Source organism: Mugil cephalus, chromosome 15 (genome assembly GCF_022458985.1).
Source record: "Mugil cephalus isolate CIBA_MC_2020 chromosome 15, CIBA_Mcephalus_1.1, whole genome shotgun sequence".
NCBI classification, from domain to species: Eukaryota; Metazoa; Chordata; class Actinopteri; order Mugiliformes; family Mugilidae; genus Mugil; species Mugil cephalus.
In genome coordinates, this window is record NC_061784.1 from 8222296 (window position 1) to 8243248 (window position 20953).

A 20953-nucleotide genomic window follows, 5' to 3' on the forward strand; every position below is an offset into this window, starting at 1 on the left:
ACCTCCTTGAACAAAGACGTGAACTGTCTTTATCCACTGATTCTTAATCATCCTCTTTCACCATCTGCTTCTGCCAGAGTCAAGGTTACATATCACAGCTTGAAAAACACTGCTGCTGGACTGTGGCAATACATGACAGGGCACCTGGGTAAAGATGGGTGGCTGGGCTGGGGAGTTGGGATGGGGGGGGGGATACAAATCCCAGAATGCACTCCACATGCGTTGCTCGGGGACATCGCTTCCCTAGGCGCCTGAGACGTCCATCTATCAAGCTGATTTCTCATGGCGGTTTTTCTTGTAAATACCTTCCTACAAGTCACCTATATACTGCCGCCGGCTCCCAGTGGAATTAATTAACCTTATTATATGTAGTTCTGATTAGTGTCCTGGGAATGGAGGGGGGTGGGTGGGTAAGGGTGTCCTCGTTGGCATTATCTTAAGACTGATTTGTGAGGCAACTTTGTACCGTCTTCTTTATTTTTGATATATAAAATATCTAATATATTTGGGGCCTACCCAACAATCTAACGTGCATTACATAATAAATAAGATAATTGATAAGTGTGAAACGTTTAAGGCCAACCTTTCGACGTAAACCACCGTGATTTCCTGAAACGTTAAAATGTCCGTGTCAACAAAGAGGAACGCGTCACACGTCAGACGCGGCGACGTGGTGATGTTCAATGACATTTAATTTCTTGCCTGTCCCTTGTTGTAAAAATCATCACGAGGAGACCGAGGGGTCCGTGAGCCATGAGTCTGCATTAAAGCCCTCCCTCTTTCTTTCGTTTACTTCCTTTCCATAAAACGCAGGGACAGAAAGAGAGAGACGGTGAGGGATACAGGGAGGGAGGGAGGGAGGGAGGCTGTGAATAGGCAGAGTGAGTGGCATGCATGGACAGCCCCTCTGTCTCTCAAAGACACTGCAGCAGCTGCATGCACGCGATAAGAGCAACCATTCACAGCCAACTCCCCCTTTTCCTCCTCCTACACACCAGTACACACACCAATGCACTTTTTGCTCTCCCCGTTTCTCTACAAGCGCGCGCACACACACACACACACACACACAAACGCACAGATGCTTACATGCACCCCAGCCTTCCTTCCTCCAAACATGCTGCAGTTTCAACCAACCTTTATCACCAGCCAAAGGTGCTCTCTGAAAATAATTTTGTCATCCCAAACATTTTTTCCTCCCTCGACGCTGAAGTACAGCAGCGTTAGACGTCGCTGAGGTGCCGAGGTGGAGGGAATCACCTTCCTTTATCGCTGACAGAATAGTCACAAAGCGCTGTGACTGATGCTTATTTATGTGGCTGTCAGCCACGTCTGTCCGCAGCGTCGGTCTGATTTAAGATTCTTTCGTTGTGGCCCCTCTCTTATGTTCTTAGAATTAAATGAGGGTCCCTTAAAAGCCTGATCGTCATTAATAACACATTCCTGTCTCTGCGCTGTATACAAGCTCTGTGCACCCTTGAGTAGAACCGGGCGTGATTTTCATTGCCTCTGGACTAGAACTGCAAATGCATCTTGTCACCTTGTATTGCAAAGGCCGGGATAAATCATTCATGACAATACAGTCTCTTCCCATCCAAATAGAATATAAGCTCCATGGACTAGCATCCCTCCAAATAAGCACATACCAACTCAATTACTTACAGCCTGGTTCTGCCCAGCCCCCACAACTTTTAGGCTTTGAGTACAACTGGAGCTTATAAGAAGGATTGCCTTTAACATACATGCGCTCATATTACAGAGCTATGTTTCCTATGTCACAGATAAGTCAAATCAACAGTGGCACATGTCAGTCGCTGTGATCCACTGATACCGTTCAGCCAAAAGTACATACAGTCCACAGAATGTCAAAGTGACAATTAATTGGTGGCTTCTTCCACGATTAGCTCATGTTGCGCTTATAGCTAATCTGTATCCTGGCAGGGAGCCACGCATGACCTGGCTCCCGTCCAGGTCCGAGAGCGGCGGAGGCAGCAGCCATGAGCTACCCGGCACAGCGCTGAGCAGCCTGGAGAAGATGTGCCAAACTGCAGAGCCACAAAGGAGACCTCACTGTTTATCAAAGATTAAGCAGTGTTTAGTATCTCTTCTCCGGCCCTCCTCCTCTTCCTCCTCCTCCTCCTCCTGCCTGCACAGAAATATACGCATGCGTGCATGCACGCACTCACAAGCGCGCACACGCACACGCCACCACCTCCAGCTCACACCCTAATTGTTCCGAGCCCCGAGAGTTTAATAAAGAACAAATTGCGGTTATTGGTGAGCAAACAGCGGAGTACGGAGGTGGGAGTGTGATCATTGCAGCACCAGCGCAGTGAAGAGAGAGAAAGGGCATCAGCCAATTTAATTAATATCTCTGTCAGTCTCAGGCTAAGACTGGAGCAGCAGGCTGTGTGGAGGGATACATAGTGGGATACATAGTGAGCACAGAAAGCACATCTATCTATCTATCTATTGTTTTTGTGTTTCATGTGCATGCCCCCTGTATTTTTTAGCGTATTATTATGATGCCTGCTCGCTGCCCAGCCCAAGTGTATCTATCTGTCATGTTCCCATAATGCTTTGTGGCAGCTGCAGCCAGATTCATGCACACAGGTATTGATTTTCTTCCCAGTTTTTTTTTTTTTTTCTTTCAGTGCAACCCTTTATTTATCTCGCTAAGCCCCTGCCACTGGGTGTGAGGAGAGAACCAGCTCGCGGCTTGTGAGAGGACACAGTGAATTCAACATGAGAGACGCTTACCACATAACCTGGATTTATTTTCATTTATCTGCTATTTATCTGCCAGCACTGTTTTGCTGCAGAGTATAATCCTGCTCTGTGTGGGATGCATGTGTAGGTATGCATGCGCGCGCGCATGTGCGTCTCTGTGCGTGCGTGTGTGTGTGTGTTTGCGCTGTCCGTCCGTCCGTCCATACAAACACTCCATTCTCCACAGGCCACCTGACCCATTTTTCTGTGTGAATAACAATACTCCAGCCAATCATGGGCAGACAGAATGACGAATGCTGGAAAAAGACTCTGCATCCAGCCTGTCACACGTCAGAGTCGCAACCCTGCCTGTCGACAGAGTGAGGCAGGGATAGAGGGAGAGAGAGCGGAGAAGGGAGAGAAACGGATTGAGAGCTGGTTATCCTCGCTCTTCTCTCCCTCTTCTTTGCGCCTTCCCTCTTTCTCCCGCTCCATCTTCATCACGCAGGGACCAGTAAAACCATTACGCCCCCTTCCCAGCCCCCAGCTCAAGGTTGTGCTGCTCCAATGGTTGTGCTGCCTACATGCATTCTAAGAAAAGGGCAAAACCGACAGCGAGCGACCTGCAGGGCTGCAGCTAGCCATTCAAAGCCATTTATTATACCACATTACCTGTAGGCTACGGCGCGCAGTGTACAGAAAAGGATTAACTCCAATCCTACCCTTGACATAAATGTTTACAGCAGGGCAACGGCAATATGAATGCAAATCATTTATATATAAACTGATCATAACCACTGAATTGCAATTAATATGCATTTACTTAAAATATTAATTTTACCATAGTTGAACACACCTGCCTTCAAGAACACCTTAGGGTTGACAGGGTGCAGTCGCAGAACTCTTCTAAATGTTTGCGTTACTCCTCACCAGCCTGACTTGTTAGCTGCCTTCAGATGGACGTATCATATGATAAAATCCAGCAGCCTTTTGATAGTAACTCTTGATATTTACTTCAAAGGCCCATTATACACAGCCAATTAAACCAACATAGTGTGGCTGGCTCCTCTCCCTCTCGGCAATGGCTGCAAGGATCGAGCCTGGCTGCAGAAATAACTCCGACACACATCCAAAATGTCAACAAACACGGAGGAAGCTGCGAAATGCACAAGACGGCTCAGCAAATAGCCCGACTGAAATTTTTTTAGAGCCGTCTGCAAAACGACTGTCTGCCGGCTGCGCCACACTGGTTAGCATGAGAAATGAAGCATTTACATCTTTGTGCTTTTGTACAGCACATGTGGAAGGATTGTTTATCCATGTATTAGTTCATATATGTGTGGGAGAATGAGTGAACAGTGGCAGCATGAATACAAAGAAAGGAAACACTGAAATGGAGTAAAGATAAGGGAGGGCTGAGCAGAGAAAAGAGAATCTGTGTGATGGCCGACGGCCCTTGTGCTTAGCTCGTGTGCTGAATAAAAAGAAGCCCCCGTATGTGTGTGTGTGTGTGTGTGTGTGTGTGTGTGCGAGTCTCTGCAGTATAGTGCTGGGGGGTCGGCCCCCTCTCGGCCTTACTGGTGCTGAATGCAGAGCAGGCAGCGTCAGGCCCAGGCAAATGACTACAAGGCCTCCTTAGTGACTGCAGCACAGGCTGCACCTGGGGAACGGGCCTGCACAGCAACACAGCCGAAGCCAAACACAGTGCATCACAACACACACATCTACCAGGTACGGCGCACAACTAAGGTTGCATCTGAGATGCATTCGTGGTTGGTGAGCAATGGTGATGTTCAAAACCTAATCGAACACAACATTACGAGGCTCGGGCCTTTACTATATTCTGATAGCAAAGAGCACTGATGGCGTCCAGTTTACCCCACAACTTAATCCCACTGATATGTGGGATTAAGTTCCGTAAACTATCTTTTTTAAGAACTATAGGAAAGATACGTACTGCCTGGACTTTTCGCTCTTGAGGGAGTCATCTATCACACAACAGAACCTTTCACCAACAAGGTTAGAAACATATCATCAGCAGCCATTTCATGGTTTCTCAGCACCATCTGAACATTCAGCATTTGCCAGCAGATTCAAATTTATCTGTCAAACAAAAGCTTGCAAAATACTATAAGACTAAATGTATAGACTAAAGGTGAGATAAAAAAAAATAGCAGACTAAATAAAAATGAGAACAAAAAGGAGAAACTGCCACAACCACGAAAGCACAATGTGGTGGTAAATCAGTCTTAAACAGTTTCAATCAGATTTAAACTGCACTACCACAACTATAATGCTCCACCTACAAGCCAAATTAATCACATATTTGGTGGACTACCAGAGGAAATGGAGGCCCATTGATTAAAAAAAAGAAAGTCTCTCGAGGCCTAGCTGTCATAAAATAATTCTCCCGTCATTCAAGTAAATGAGAATTTATCAGTAAGTAAAGCATAGACACGCTGGGCTTTCTTTAACAGTTTTATCATGCAACGTGCAATATCTTCTCAGTCAGTTTACAGTTTACGGCCTTTGACTTGGCACAAGTGCTCACACAAATTAGATGTTTGTTAGCATTTCTATCACAGCACGAAACGTTATGCGTTTAGCTCAGTGAAAATTATTTGTCGCCAAAAGAAATAAAGAAAATTCAACTTTTAACAGTCCCACGCCATTAGCAGATGTAACCCTTTCTTCTAGTAAAACAAAGTAAATACTCAAGATTAAAACGTTTACATTTCCCGCAGCAGATTTGTTCTCTACAGTGTGTAACCGCTGTTTTAGACAGCTGTTCTGCACAGTTCCTTTCTCAGATGTCCTCACTGAATTATTTTCACCATACATTTCTATTCTTTTCTAATGGACACCAGGGTTTCTTTTTTTTTTTTAAGTGGTACTTTGTTAGTCAATCCTGCAACAACTCAAAAAGCACAGTCCAGAGAGAATACTAGGGGGGCTGTCGGACGAGTGCTGCACACCAGGCTCCACCTTCTGAACTGAAGAGCCCCGGTCAATTATTTATGTCAGAGACAAAAAAGCTCTATTTCAGTTTTTTGTTTGAACTCCAAGTGTTGATATTATTTTTTTTGTCATTAAATATTAATCTTCTGAAGACTGGTGATTGAGATGAGGGGTTGAGCCATCTCGCCTTGAACTGTCAGTTAGTGTGCATATAGACGTCGGCACGTGCGCGCACACGCACACACAAAGTGCACTTAAAATGTGTGTAACTTGGGATGAGGAGAATGGACAGTGCCTCAGTAGGATGCGTGCACTGAGACGTGAATAAAAACCATTTGCTCATGGATTCATAGGCTTCCGTCATCCATTATTTAGCATGGAGAAGAGCAGTGGATTGGTGACTGGATGATTTTTCTGACAGCGTTTACATGGCTGATGGCCACAGATGGGAGGATTTTTACGGCTCAAGATAAACACTTTGTTTTGACAGCGTCGAAACTTTTCCGTGAAGATAACGAGGGAAAGAGCAGGTTCACAGACATCCAGTGCTCTCCAGCACTCTGGCTGATCTGAAGCTGCCGGCGTACCGTAAAGCAATCCAACAGCACGGCGGTAAGTTCAAGAAACACATTCAAATGAGAAGAGCAACAGTATACGACTATAATCCCTGTATACAACTATGTCTGAAAACATGCCTCTGGCAAATCCATTTATGGACAATTGGGAGATTGCTATAGATTTCAGCACGGGCAATTTCGCCTCAGCGGACAAATGCGAAACGTCAACCAAAAAAAAAAAAAAAAAAAAAAAGCAGTCACTAGCCAGCATTTGCCCTCCATCCAAAAGCAAAATGACATTAGCTCTTGTCTATTGAGTTTGCTAAATGCCCCACATAAAGCGAATTTGCCCCCCAGGGCTGGGAAACAATCATGCAGGCGAGCGTTCCATTTAAGTGATTTGAATGATCGGAGCGCTGCAGTGCCTCCTATCAGCCCGAGAAATGGGTCAATACACTGAGACTAAGTGACATGGCTGGCAGCCTGTGCTCTCGTGGAAGACCGGGAAGAGGAAGAGGAGCGGGACCTCACTGTCATTGGGTCAGACAGACGTGGTAATACAGACACATATCGAATGCGCCCGGATAGCTGTTACGAGCTGGGCCCCAGACTACACATACTCTGCTCATTTCAGGGCAAACACCACCTGTAGTTGTCATTCCACCAGCCTAAACTACAGAAAAGTGTCTCTTCTAACAAAGCATTACCATTATCAACAAAACTGTGCACCTCCGCCTCACTGCAGTGCTGCTGTTAGTACTCCTGATCCAGCAGCACGACTCAAAAAGAAAAGTTTCCAATATGAAAAACAGAAATCACTGCATTTATTTTCTTTTTCAGCAATCACTTCTGGCAAGAAAGGCAATCCACCACATTTATTACCATCAAGGATCAGACTGCGTTGGACCTGATGTTAGCGTCTAATTTATTCTTATTTCCGGTAAGTCCACCACTATCTAGGTTTCCCATAACATTTAGCGAGGCATGATGGGCCGTTCATCCATTAAAAGGACCATGAGGCCCAGAGTCAAACTAGACCCTCATCAGTCACTAAATATTGATGCAGAATTTCAAATTACCATTCAGTACAAGTTCACGTGGACGTCCATCTGTCAGACTTTCTGCAACAGCGGTCACTGTAGTAGAGAAATATGCCATGACTTACTTTCAGCATTGATTGACATTGTGTCTTTCTCCCAGGACACAACAGTGATGTACGCCTCCACTGAGGCAGGGATAATGCACTTGAAGACCGCCACATTGCCTCTCATGGCTTTCTGGTCCTCCACCCGGACAGTGTAGGGTTCCCGTAGGACTAGGAGGAGGGGGACAAAGAGGTGTGTTGCGTGAAACATGGAAAAGCGCCGACCCTGAGTCTAGGCTAAGACAAGCAACAGTCATGAGGTGAGGAACTGACCAGCCTTAATGTGGACATCTTGGCTCCTGATTCTCCCTGAGGGGTTCTCCGCTGTGCAATAGTAGGTGTTGTCGTGGATGAGTTTGCTGAAGCTGGAAGGGGGGATGTGGAAGATCTGAAGGGTGCCATTGGGGTGCACATGGCGGATCCCTGGCACATCATAGATCTCCTCGCCGGTGGCCAGGTACCAGCGCAGTGAGACAGAGGGCCCGCCTGCAGCGGGACAGGGCACCGATGTCCCTGTGGTGCTGGCAAACACTACCTCTTGCACAGATGCATTGACAAAATATAAGCTGTAACGTAGATCTTCACAGAAAACTGCAGAGAAATGAGAGAAATGAGATTACAAAAAAAAATGTTAGACAAGCCAGTATATAAGTTTCCACTTCCTATCAAAACCATAAGCATTGCATGTCATGTCTAGATAATTACTACAAGCTGCACGCGCTCTCGTTAAAAACATTTTACATTTGACAGAACTGCGCTCTCCCGCGTGTCTGTTGTTTTTTGAATTTAGGCCGAGTGTGTTTTTTTTTTTTTTTTTTCTCGGCTGACCGCTTGTTTGTGTTCACTGCAGTGGAGGGTTGCAGGAGTGTGTCTGCTGTTGTCTGTGAAGAGACATTGCAGCAAAACTCTGGATGTGAAATAAAAGGAGCCAACATGGAGAGAGAGAGAGAGAGAGACACCTCCTTACACAATAATACATACACACCACGGGACGCTAAAGCCGAAGTGATTAATCAAGCACAAATTGAGGAAGGAAAATGTCAAATTTTTGTTTTGTGTTCACCCCCATACAAAAAAAAACATCCATTTATTAAATCCGACAAACCTTGAGCCTGCTTTCAACAGAATTAAAAGTCACAAATTCTGCAGACTGATACGTCTAGTTTAACCTAGGATCTAGTCATTTATCATTTACCATCAAAGAGAATCAGATTCTATAATTACGGTTTGGATATTGGCAAAAAAAATAAAAGCCATAAAAGCTGATCGGCAGTCAGTCATGTTCATTTACACATAGAGGATACGGAGGATGTTTCCAAGTCATTTTAACTAATGAAGCAAGTCAATGTAATGTGATGTACTTCCTGTGTAGTAAGTCACTGCTCTGGATGAAAAAAAAAAAAAAAAACTGACAATGCAACTCTGGCTGTAATGGACAACCCACACTGTCGGCATGCAGCCAGGATATGTTTACTGGCTGGATCCCAAGCAGGGGAGGAGAGGAGGACTTGTTTAATACATTCAGCGCAAAACGCAGTCATAATGTGAGATGACTATTTGTAGTATATTCATATAAATCTGCAGTTTGGACTTTTTGTGCCACACTTGCCGTAGCTAACCTGTTTGAGGCGTTTACACAACTGTGATCTTTTATAAACTACTCGAGGAGACAAGAAAACGCAATATTTCTTCTATCAAGTATTTCAATTCATTGATTTAGTCGTCATTATTATGAGAGGCACACGACAGATGTTTTTAGAATAATGAGTGACTCCTAGGCAAAACTGGGCGAAGTTGCAAAACAAAACAAAACAAACAGAACTGGGCCATCACAAGCACTTTATTCATTATATTATCTTCTTAGTTTTATGTTTTTGGACAATTTGTTATGACAATCGTTTATTCTATACTACGCACTCACTAATATCTATGAAATTCACACATTAGTTCATTTGTTAAGACAGATTTAGTCAGGTTTCCCATTTTAATGAAAACCGTGGACTGTGGTTGGCCATGGTAACACAACAGGTCAAAGCTAAAGCGGTAACTTTCTACAAGGTTTGCATAGTTACACTGTAAAAATGTTACTTTTATTTTATTTGTTTCCACAGTTTAAGGGAACCTTAGGCACAGTGGCCCAGAGAGCTCGTATTGTAGTGTAACTAAAGAAAACGTGCAAATATACAAAACACAATAATCCAAAGAATCAAATGTGTTCACTCACAATTTCTGACAACACATGCACCGTAAAAAAAAACAAAAAAAAAATTGTCTGATCATCACAAAAAGTTTGAGAGTCTGAGCTGCAGCTGTAATACTGCCTGCTAAAGTGCTGCCTACCCCTACAAGCTGCATTCAAGATGCATTCAACACGGTCATTCCTCTACTTTAAATATTTCAGGCATCTCTCGGTGTTTCTACTCCGCTGATGCGGGCTCCCTCCTCCTGTTGCCAGCCTGCCTGCCTGCCTGCCTGCCTGCCTGCGCGACAGCTGCCAATCCCCCTTCCCGGGAGACCAAACATTTTAGCGCTTCATAAATTCCTAATGAGCGTTCTCAAGTCACCAGCCACTTCCACCCACTGGTCGTTCAACCTGTTACGATAAACAAACACAGCGACATACACATGTTTCCGCACATTTTCTAGCTGCACTCACTTCACACATACAGTACTCAGAGGGCCAGGCCTGGAGGTGTTGAAAGGGGAATGCCTGTAGTTGTCGACAGCTACAAGATGACTTTCTTATCCACGAGGTGGCAAGAAAAGTGGCAGAGAGACCACCACACAGTTAAGTCCTTTTTTTTGTATTTATTGCCAGGTTGGCCATGATTACCTCAAGACATTAAAAGTATTCCTACTTTAGACATAATTGTGTATTTCTTCAATGCAGCTGTATTAAATATAAAAAAAAAGCTTTAATATGACAAAAAAAGGCCCAAATTATGATAAATCATTCTCATTTGTGCTCTGTACTGTACTGTGCCACAATGACACATGCAGAACTTTTCAGGGGTTAATTTACAGCCATGTAATCACACAGAGTAACAGCTTGTCAGGGGTTTTTCTCTAGTAGGAAAATCTGCCATCAAGATGATCATAAAATCTCAGCATCTGTTGTGAATAGCAGGGAGCTAGACTCTTTTATGTGGATGACTGTTTCACCACAGTGTAATTAATTTGCTTCCAAAACCGACGTACTGGCTCTCACCATCTGCATACATTTGTGATGATGAGCTGCCAAATAGCGGCCCTTGTGGACCCATGAAAAATGCACGCGTGCTCACGGACATCTTTATTGAGACCCCGTTGGAATCGGTGCGGTCACAGGTAGCTCGCCGTGCACTAGAAACAGACAGCAAAAAGCTGAAAACGGTGAGAAAAGAGTCAAAAGAAGAACTCTGCACAAAAGCGGGCGTTTCTAAATGTGGCTTCCCTGTGCTTTGTTAACCGTCGGGTCAAACCGGGTGCGAGGCTGAAGCCTCGCATCACGAGTTAAGATCAACACCTCCAAGATAACAGTGACAGGTCAGCGGGGGAAAAAGCGAACACAACTTGTGGCATTTGGATGCTGTTAGCGTCCGTTCCCGGGGCATCATCTCATCACATCCTAATAACGTATTCGTATTCATTTACCTCAGCAGCAGCGCAGCATTTTGCTGTAATAATCGCCCATTAGAGAGATCACTGTCTAAATCAAACAGCCGTCACGCAGCCTCTGGCCTGAGCCAGTTGTTTAAAAGGTGGCTGAGTGATGAGGAGAGGAGCCACCTCATTGGAGGCCTTTGTCTCAACCCAGATTTCACCTACTCATAAAATATTGAGATCCCCGACCACCTCCACACACACTCCACATTTCTGGGTGGCTGACTCCTCAAGACGAGAAAGCCTGATGGACACGAAGCCCTGCCGGATCCCAATAGTTAGGATAGATACAGAGGGAGTGCATTTGTGTTTTAGCACAAGACCAGGACAAACGGTGAGGACGGGTGATGAGGAGGGGGGGCCAGGGAAGCTGGAAAGCACTCAGACAGTGACAGGCAGCCGGCTATTAACAGAGCGAGACAGAAAGATAACGTAAAGAAAAAGGGAAGGATAGGAAGTATGTCATGACAGAGGTCAAAAGCACGCACCATCTTTCAACATCTCCTTCAAATGAAGAATCGTTCTCCACTTTTTCTTCCTACGCGGTCCCTTTTTCTCCGTACCGCACTCCTCCTGTTGGCTGTTTTAATTCGTCTCTAACCTTCATCTCTCCTTCACACCGCTCTGACCCTGCCTTTTATACTCAGACTTACTCCACCTTTACACAAGAATACAGGCGGAAAAAAAAAAAAAAAAGTGAAGCCAGCTGTTCACTCACTCCAACTCTCCTGATCTGTATTTATCATTCACTGGACCTTTCCTGCAGTCGGTTGAGTATTTCATGTAAATGTACAACAAAAAAAACAGATAAATTTTTTTTAAAAAAAACTAAATAGCATCAAACATCAAACGTTAACCTACTTGGACCACTTGTCCAGTAATAAATATGAATCAGGGTAACACTAAACACTCCTTGCAGCAGTCTATCCCTGTGACTCTTCACTGAGAATTATCTAATAAACCAGAATTGCATAAACATGATTTGTATTTTTTTGCCGCGCATGGTTCGAATATTCGGTTGTAAATTAAAAGCCTAAGAAAATGTATCATAATGCTTGCTCGCAAGCAAAGGAGACAGTATGTGGGAGGCTGTTGGCTGTCATCAAGTGCGTTTGTGTACACCACCGTTAAATAATAATCTCATTAGCGCCTGTCACGGAACAGTAAGATGTAACACATACAAATGCACATCTCGGAGATATATATGGCACCGCTTTGGCTGAGGGATGAGGCATATGTCTGAGGATCTATCGATAAAACTGAGAACACATGAGTAAGATCAAAACAAGAGCGAGCAGAAGCTTGAAACGAGAGATGAAAGATTTATGTGGACTCTATCAATAGTCAGTCAGCCTGGTTGGCAGATAAGGCTCTTTGGAAACCCTTTGGACCACATCTCATAGGATTTCATACCCTGTTGATATTCCTGCTTATTTTTCAATCTTACTTTAAAATGAATGATCCTCTTTAGATGTTGCAAAAGCTTACTGAATAGACCTAAAAACTACCATTGATTGGGTTGTTCCTATCTTTCCATTTTATTTCAAGTTCCACCCAATGTCCTGTCCCACGTTAAGCACTGATATTTTGCAGAACACAAGATGCTGCAATGTTTTTTTTTTTTGTTTTGTTTTGTTTTTTTCAATTGTACAAACCATGAAAAAATGAATTCTAGCTCTGGTCCATTGGTATGGCTTTGGCATCGCACACATGCCATTACAATATTATGTGGAGGAACACCAACCCACTCCTGTGCCCACACACATGCTCACTAACAGCTACCGCATGCCAAACTGCGCCAGAGCCCGTCTTAATCGACATCAGTTTTCCCTGAGCCAAAACCACAAAGAGGAAAAAGTGATATTGTTCAATTATGAATCCCACACATGTATAATAGATGGACCGTCTTTTTTTTTTTCCTGTGTTTTCCATCTGAGCAATTCTGAGAGGAGGGGCAGTGAGGAGGGGTCCGGTAGGGTTAGTGAAGTGGTTTTCTTCTTCTTGCTGCGTGAAATAATGCTTGGCACAGTCCCAGATGTCAGCGCCTATTGGTGGCAGGCCCTGCTGAGGCCTCTAATCGTGGATTGCAGTTGACTCCTCGTGCAATTTTCCCTTTGAGGAGCTTCTGCAACAACGTTTGGAGCTCAAGGGCACCAGACGCACTTTGGTCAAGGAGAGTGCACGCAGGCGTGTCAGAAGGATGTGCATGTGTGTGTGTGAACGCAGAAGCTGACATGGGCTAGGCTGACAGGCCATAGAGCAAATAGTCGATGACAGCAGTGTTTGTGGTTTAGGATGCCACCGTTACAATAGAAGCACTTACATGTTACGTTACGTACTAAGACACCGATAAAAAGGGAACTAGTTCCTCTTTTTTAAAAACACTCATCAGAAAGATCCTCAGTGATATGACAAAACAATGACCCAACGAGCCTCTTATACCTCCTGTAGTGTGATAAAACCCACGATCCTCCACTCTGAAAATGCCAATCAGTGGTTGCTTCCAAATCACCCGAGCAATTTATTTAAGTAAATGTCTGATCAATACAGGTCCCACTAACACGCAACATAAATAGGCCCATGCATTAGCCTGTGCATTAGCCCACTGATGTGTCAGGGGCTTTTTGCTCAGCCTGTGTTTACCTCAACCAAACACCATCAATCAAGCTTGGCTGAATCTGTTTAGGAGATTCTTGTTGTTGTTGTTTTTTCTTTTGTTGAAATGACAAAAAAAAAAAACCTGATGCTTCATGTTATTCCGTATTATCCCGGTTGACTGGCTTTTTGCAACAACAGCTGGAATCTCACCCCTTTCCTTGGATTTTATCACATCGAATTAGCAGCTGCAACACGTTGGTCCTACCCAAGGCGGGGAATATATTTAAACATTGGACATCTCAGTGGTGCTACAGCGGGCGCCCGGGCGTCGGGACACTGGGGCAACTCCGGTGGGACAAAAACGCGCTCTGAGCCACAATGACAGCTCATGGCAGACGACGCAGGTAATTAAAGCAGAGCTCTGCAGAGACTGCCTGGGGAGGGGTGTATGGGGCCTGGGGGAATGGAAAAGGGGCATGGCCAGAGAAGGGTGGAGACTGGGTGGAGGACGGGATGGCTTCACGGTGACAGTGAGTAAGCATCCACCCCCCCTTTCCACCACCCAGCCTACCACTACCCCTCTCCGTCGCCCTAGGGGCTTACACAATAAGCGATAAAGAGAAGTGCTGCGCCGAGCTGAGATGCACCGATTGAAGAACAGAGTCCCCTCATTCTCCCAAATCACCAGCGCCCAATTTGCCTCATGAATAATGTTGAGCGGTGTGCTCCGTGCCATGCAGCCACTATGTAAAACCAATGATACCCTCCTCTGATGTCAACTCTCTGGAGGGCGAGGAAAGAGTCAGTGTGGAGTGGGTTAGCTGATGCATACGAACGCTCATTTTCACGAGCGTCAACAGAAGAGGAGGGAGTTCCCACTTACTGGGCACTTTGAAGACCTTAATCAGTTACATCACAAAGGTGAAAACAGACAAATGCTGCAAATTGACTGAGACAGTGAGGGGATGAATATATATATATATATATATATATATATATATAAAACTACTCTTCACATCATAAGAAAAAAAAAAGGAAACAATCGTAGGAGATATTCATAATGCTCCATTACCTTCTGCAAGAGACACGGCATTGAAATGACAGCATGTAACCAATGAAGCAGCTTCTAATATTAATCCACATGAATATCAGACACTGGCCACTTCCCAGACATTAGTCGTTAGTTTGCATGCCCATAAGCTTTAGTAATGCAGCTTTATGGATTGCAAATAATCACAGTAGTTTTTGTAAGCAGCTATTGAATGGTAACCTGAAAGCACCTTTCTAACTATGGCCCCTCAAAGTGCTTCGTTCATTTACTCACACAAGAGTACATACGTTCACAAACATGCGGTACAAACTGCTTCAGTCTTGCTCATGGACACTTCAACATGTGGCACATTTCAGGGATCAAACCGCTATCCTGCTCCACCCACAGCCCATGGTTTGATGTTACACTTAAAACGGTGGACTGTGCATGGTAATGTTTATCGGTCAGTTGTATGGATCCATTACTTTAGTCAACATAGAATTATCTGACAGGACCTAGTTGACATTATTGGCACCCTACTCTGATGGTGAGATTAACACTATACCACTGGCTGATTTGTTTAGTTTAACATGGAGCTCAGCTGAGGTTGCTGAGGTACCAGGAAGTCCCATCAAAATTCCAGTTTCTAGACAGTTTTAGTACAATTTAAGAAAATCACAAGGTGTCTTGTCTCCGGTCTTGGTGCAAAGCTAAGAGCTTGATTGTGTTTGTCTCTTTTTAACGTTGAATTATTGCCATACTTTATTTCCATCTCCTTTTAGACAAGAAAATAAAAGACAGAGAGAGATGCCCTTTTTAGTTATTGTCTTCCATCTCTGAACAACTCCTGAGTAGCTTACATTTACTATATCGCAGCAAAATATACACGTGTATAGTGTAGTGACAATGGTGGCAATATTTATTCTTTCAGTACAATCCCTCCCACCTCAACTCGCCACACCGTTAAGGGCAACTGCGACAGACTGAGCTGAAAGAGTGTGAGAGAGGATCTGAGGTGAGCTGAGAAGGAGGACATGAAAGCCAGGAGGGAGGGATGAACGAGGAGATTAGCTGGAGGAGGAAGGCCGACAGCTTGAAGATCACCACAGTACACATTCTACGGCACAGCACAAGACTCAGTAACCTACATAGAGAATTCAAAAGATATGCATATACTGTACATAGAGAATTTTTTTTTTTTTTTACTATAACTCTGTAAAACAGAGAGAAACAGGAAACATTTTTTACTAAGAGTATATATGACTTGATTTTAGCAAGGGTTAGCCGTGACTTAGCACGCTGACATGAATGACTGATGGGGAAATAGGGAAATGTTTACACGTGTTCAGGTTCATGTTCATTTGCGTTGACTTGTCTTTCAGTGAAACACCTGTCCATTCAATACGCAGGTGATGTGTCCATTTAGGTACAAAGAATGTTTTGGATCGCAGTGATTGCGAGATAAGGCAGCTCTCTGGTTACGTAACGAGCACATTAAGCCTCCTTTGGACCTCATTTGAGGTTATGAGCTAGTAATCCACACAGATGCTGCTCTTATATATGCATTAATTAGGTGTTTTACAGGCCTTACAGAGATGAGCACAGATACTTATCCATGGTTATCGATACACGTTGCATTAGCAAGTATTTGCATATGGTTTAATGGCACCAGAATAAATAAAACACTGTATTTCCTGAATGACTTGTCTGAAGTATGAAGTAAGCTACAAAAGGAAGACATTTTGCTCCACTACCATGTTGTCTTTGCATTATCTCGGGGCAGAATGAATGCCTTTTGCAGGAGACAAACACAGAGGCGAAATAGGCTGGCAGTTGACAGTGGAGGGCAAATCAAAGTCCTGGGGTTAAATGGGATTGTGGGTCAGATGACTAGACGCCGCTGCCTCTCCGCTCACAGCCATCCTCTCGTGCCTCAGAACCCCAACCCCCCGCCCCCAAATGCTCCCTCTCCCTCCCTCATTCTTTGCTCCCCCCGCCTGCCATCAGCAGTCCACCATTTCCCTCAGAGGCAACAGTATTTTATTCGCAGTAAACCCCACTACAGTCCTCCCTTATGTATACATACATACACAATAGTCAACCAATTTGTTTAGTGTTGTTATTTGTGCGTGCCTCTGCACCACTTCAATTCTTTGGTTTGTCTTCAATAAAAAAAAAAAAAGTCATAGAATAGTGAAACCTAGAACATACAAGTTCTCTGAATCTGAGCCTGAACCTTGTGACGTAGGACTACAGTAGAAACCCTACAACCTAATCATGTAGTCTTGTGCGAGGCTGTCTGCAGCCACACTATTATAAATCACCCTGATGGATACACTTTCAATTGAGAGTAACAGAGACAGGCAATGGTTGAGGAAATGGCAGCTATCTGCATTAGAGCCACACTCAATCTGCACAGAGACGAGAGTGAGCTTTTATTAACCTTCCTGTTTTCTGTGATTACTAGACCCGAGTGCATCAACACCGGTGTTCCATGCATGTTCATATCTACCTCCCAATGCAGCCATGCATTCATCTCAGCCTATCCCTATACCTGGGCTGTGTGGATCAGACAGGCAGCCCGGTGACGGGGGTGGTGGTGGTGGTGGTGGTGGTGGGAGGGGGGCCTGCAAACACTGCCAGGCAGCAAAATACACATCAACGTATTCAGAGCGTTTAGTGCCCGGGATTAATCAAATTATAATTTAATCATCTGATCAAACAGCAATTAGCATAATCACTTCTGGGGAAGGCCTGATAGAGTGGAGACTGGAGCGGAATGGAGCTGGGGGCTAGCAACACTTTAATGAAACATTCGCCAGAATGTTTGGAAATGTTACACATTTCGGGCTACAGGAACTGAGCTGGATTTTGAATGCTAATCAGCGTGGTTTGGTTATGCCTAATGAACACGTCCAGTAGTCAGCCAAGGGGGAAGAGATTCCCAGCGAGGTCCCGGTTTCATATGCTATCACTGTTTTGTTCGTACTCAGTATTCTTCTCTTTAATGCAACAATAAAGGAGAAAATGTTTTCATTCTAAAACAATAAAAAAAAAAATGATTATTCTATATATTCCCATAGTACTGTATCACCCTCACAATCTAAATAATGAGCAGTTTATGAGACACTGTGGGTGCTTTCACTGATAACAATGCATCCTCACATGCTCTACATTTTGCACCTATAAAATCACATACTATGAAGCCTATAACTGAAGCAACGGCGCATAATGATGAAGACATATGAAGTTATACATGTGGCAGTCTGTACTGAATTCTAAAAGGATCACTGACACGAATGGTTTGCCTCCTGAAACTAACTTGATGTGTTGCACATTTACATGTAGCAGTCATTTTACACACTCGAAAACAGGCATGCATCTATATGAAGTAGGCTCAAACAGAAGATGACTGGAAATGTTTCTAACAAATTAAGACTGTGACATGCAGAGAGCTGTCCATGAAGTAAAACCCCAGCAGGGAGGTCTGTGTATGGGCTGTTTGACAACAACTGCATCACTCAAGTCGTCTGTGCATGCTGCCGCAGCAGTCTGTGTCATAATAAATCTTATTCAGGGCAAAATGAAGCACAATTTCTGTGAAAAAACAAATTCTTAATATTGAATGTTTCAGCTAAAATTGTTTGCAAAGAAGAAGGACAATATGTAAAGTGTTGATACTGATGTCTGGACTCCAGAAGGACTTCATCCTTTCACCTCTCAAATCCCTTCATGCAAACTGGTCACGTATTAGGAGAATTTTATGAGTAACAGGATTATTTAAAAATTACTTCCCATAATGTGTGAGATCCTGGATTTTTGTGTCTCCATGAGGCATTGAACATCATCACAACAGCAGCTTAGCAGATCTGTGTTTCAGCTTCACTTAAAGCAAAAAGAGCCGTTTCCATTATGACAGCATTTATTAGGATTTCAGGGGCTCCTAACAACAAGAGGAAAACATGTAAACGAGTCTGCAGAAATAAGGCCTGTGACCACTACATGCAATCATGTATCTCTTTCTCCAAATCAAAATCATCTTCAGACTAGTGTGATCTACTGTACAGGATACACTTTAAATGTGAACCCTTCAGGCTGATGTAAGAAGTCCAAATGTAAGTCAGTAAAAGGTATTTATTTAAAGAACTTATCTCACGCCTGGCAGAACCTAGATGTCACAGAATTAACCTACTGCCCTATTTTATGCTCAGAGACACAAACACGACAACACCAATTTCCTTCTTATTACGTCACCGGTACAGTTGACACTTTTTTAAAGAAAATTTTTAAAGAAAAAATATTTCCCACAGCATGTCAGATGTGTTATAGTAACAAAATCTGCCACCAAACGAAATTGTAATGACGCATCGGTCTATTGCCGCCTCATTTCAAAATAAAATACAGCAGTTGCGAGAGCTTAAGAGACGGTGGGTAAAAAACAAAAACAAATAAAAAAAAAAAAATCAAGTTGAGAGCACACAAATATACAAATGTGCTGCAGATACACACAAGATGACCATATAGAGAAACCACTGAGCTAAAATACAACAGAATCACACTGATAAACATCCACCCTACGTGTAGTTTTTTCAGGGCTTTTGGAGGCAGAAGCTTTCTAAAATGTGTTTACTGTTGTAAAAAGATCTATTTTAACCCAAAATATGAAGTTTTTTTCTGAAGTCAACCAAGTACTTGTTGGGCAAAGTGCAGCTGGCAACTAAAAACAGAACTGTAAGCCAACAACAGCATGAAGAATAAAAATCACAAGTCAGAATTAACTACTGGTTTTACATGGACACAAACTCTAGTTTCCTGGGTGGGAAATCCTGTGTTTGACCTTCCTTATGTAGACTATGTAAACCATTCTTTATGTCAACTGACTTCCCAAGACTTTTTGTCAGAAAGCCCTGAAGATAAACTTCTCCCCGTGTGCGTGCACAACAGGCGTGTCCCAACTGAATTCTTTACTTTTTAACCCTTGGAACAAGATCTGTTGTCGTCTGCATGCTACTTGCAGCGCATTTCTGGATTAGATTTTTTTGTAATGTGTATTTGTAGCACATAAGAGTTGTCGGATATTTCCCCTTATCCTGTCTGTTTGCATGCACCTTCTTCAAGATTTTGTGACTGCGGTTTCTATGGGTTCAGGATCAATCAATGCCAGAACTGGCTGAGCAGAGGTTCTTGAGAAGGTTTTTGATAAAGCAAGAATTGCTGCTTGAAAATCTTTGAATAGCTGTTGTAGTAAGTTGTGGTTATCTAACGGAGCCTTTTTCCACCCCAATTGACATGACCTTATTAAAGTCAACTTCGCATTTTGCTGACATTTAATAAATCCTCACGTTCTCGTGTCAGTTGCATCTTGGACTGTGACTTGAAGAAGCAGCGAGAAGCGACGTAGGAACACTATTTAACAACAGTGTATGAGTACAAAGGGCTGGAGCGTCTTCAACAGATTAAGATCAATATTTACAAAACTGTGAACTATAACTGAGCTAAGATTAATAAGGATTGTTTAGTCCCTGCCAGTGTTTCACAACATATCTCCCTCATACTGGAAATTGCCTAGAATAGCCTCGTTTCTGCATGGAGAACCATGCTGATTTGATATGACTCTGAGCTTTAGATACCGCATAACACAAGCTGACTCTGTGTGTCCCTCTTTCTCCTCTCTTCCTCCTCTTTTTCCGCCTCACTACACACTATCATCTCCTTAAGCATTCTGGCCTGGGTTAAATGAAACCTTTAACAGTTCAATGTGCATCCATTAACATATGCTTGAGTCTACTCTCGTCTGAACAGCCAACCTGAGTCCGCAAGCACATACTGGGGAGTGATAAAGGAAAAGGAAAAAAAAAAAACCTTGACCCGACGGCATCGACAGATCTCACAGTGATTAGTGGGTCCATGGAAACAGCACGTGATTAATAACTTCTGATATAATGCTTTAGCCATAATTGAAACAAAGAAAAAAATAAACAGATAGTGTCTTTCTGGATCTAAGTAAAACTTTAACACCACAAAAGTAATTAATTCAATGACAAACCTAAGGGCTGACCTAAATTCATTCACTTGGGATATTTAATATGTATATTTCATTTAAAAGAAATGAAAGCCAAAAAGCCAAAAAAGTACAGTCACATGCATCTGCAAATACCATGTATATAATAACGCAAACTGTTACTGCAAAAAAAATACCGGTTTAATAAACATGAATATTCGACTACTATCAAAATGACTGTATAGGCTGCGGTGTATTATCAGTAAATATCTGCTGAGAAACCACTATTACAAACTTGAACGAGTAACCACAAA

General features: G+C 43.4%; 1 protein-coding gene across 3 annotated transcripts in view; it reads right to left on the minus strand.

Moving 5' to 3' along the window:
• dscama (Down syndrome cell adhesion molecule a) overlaps nt 1–20953 on the minus strand; it is a 76018-nt gene that overhangs the window by 49862 nt on the left and 5203 nt on the right. For all 3 annotated transcript variants that reach the window (XM_047607440.1, XM_047607438.1, XM_047607437.1), the window contains exons 2-3: nt 7642–7959; nt 7390–7539 (exon numbers count right to left, since the gene is read on the minus strand). In XM_047607440.1, coding sequence (XP_047463396.1) covers nt 7390–7539; nt 7642–7959 — 468 coding nt within the window. The remainder of the gene's footprint in view (nt 1–7389; nt 7540–7641; nt 7960–20953) is intronic.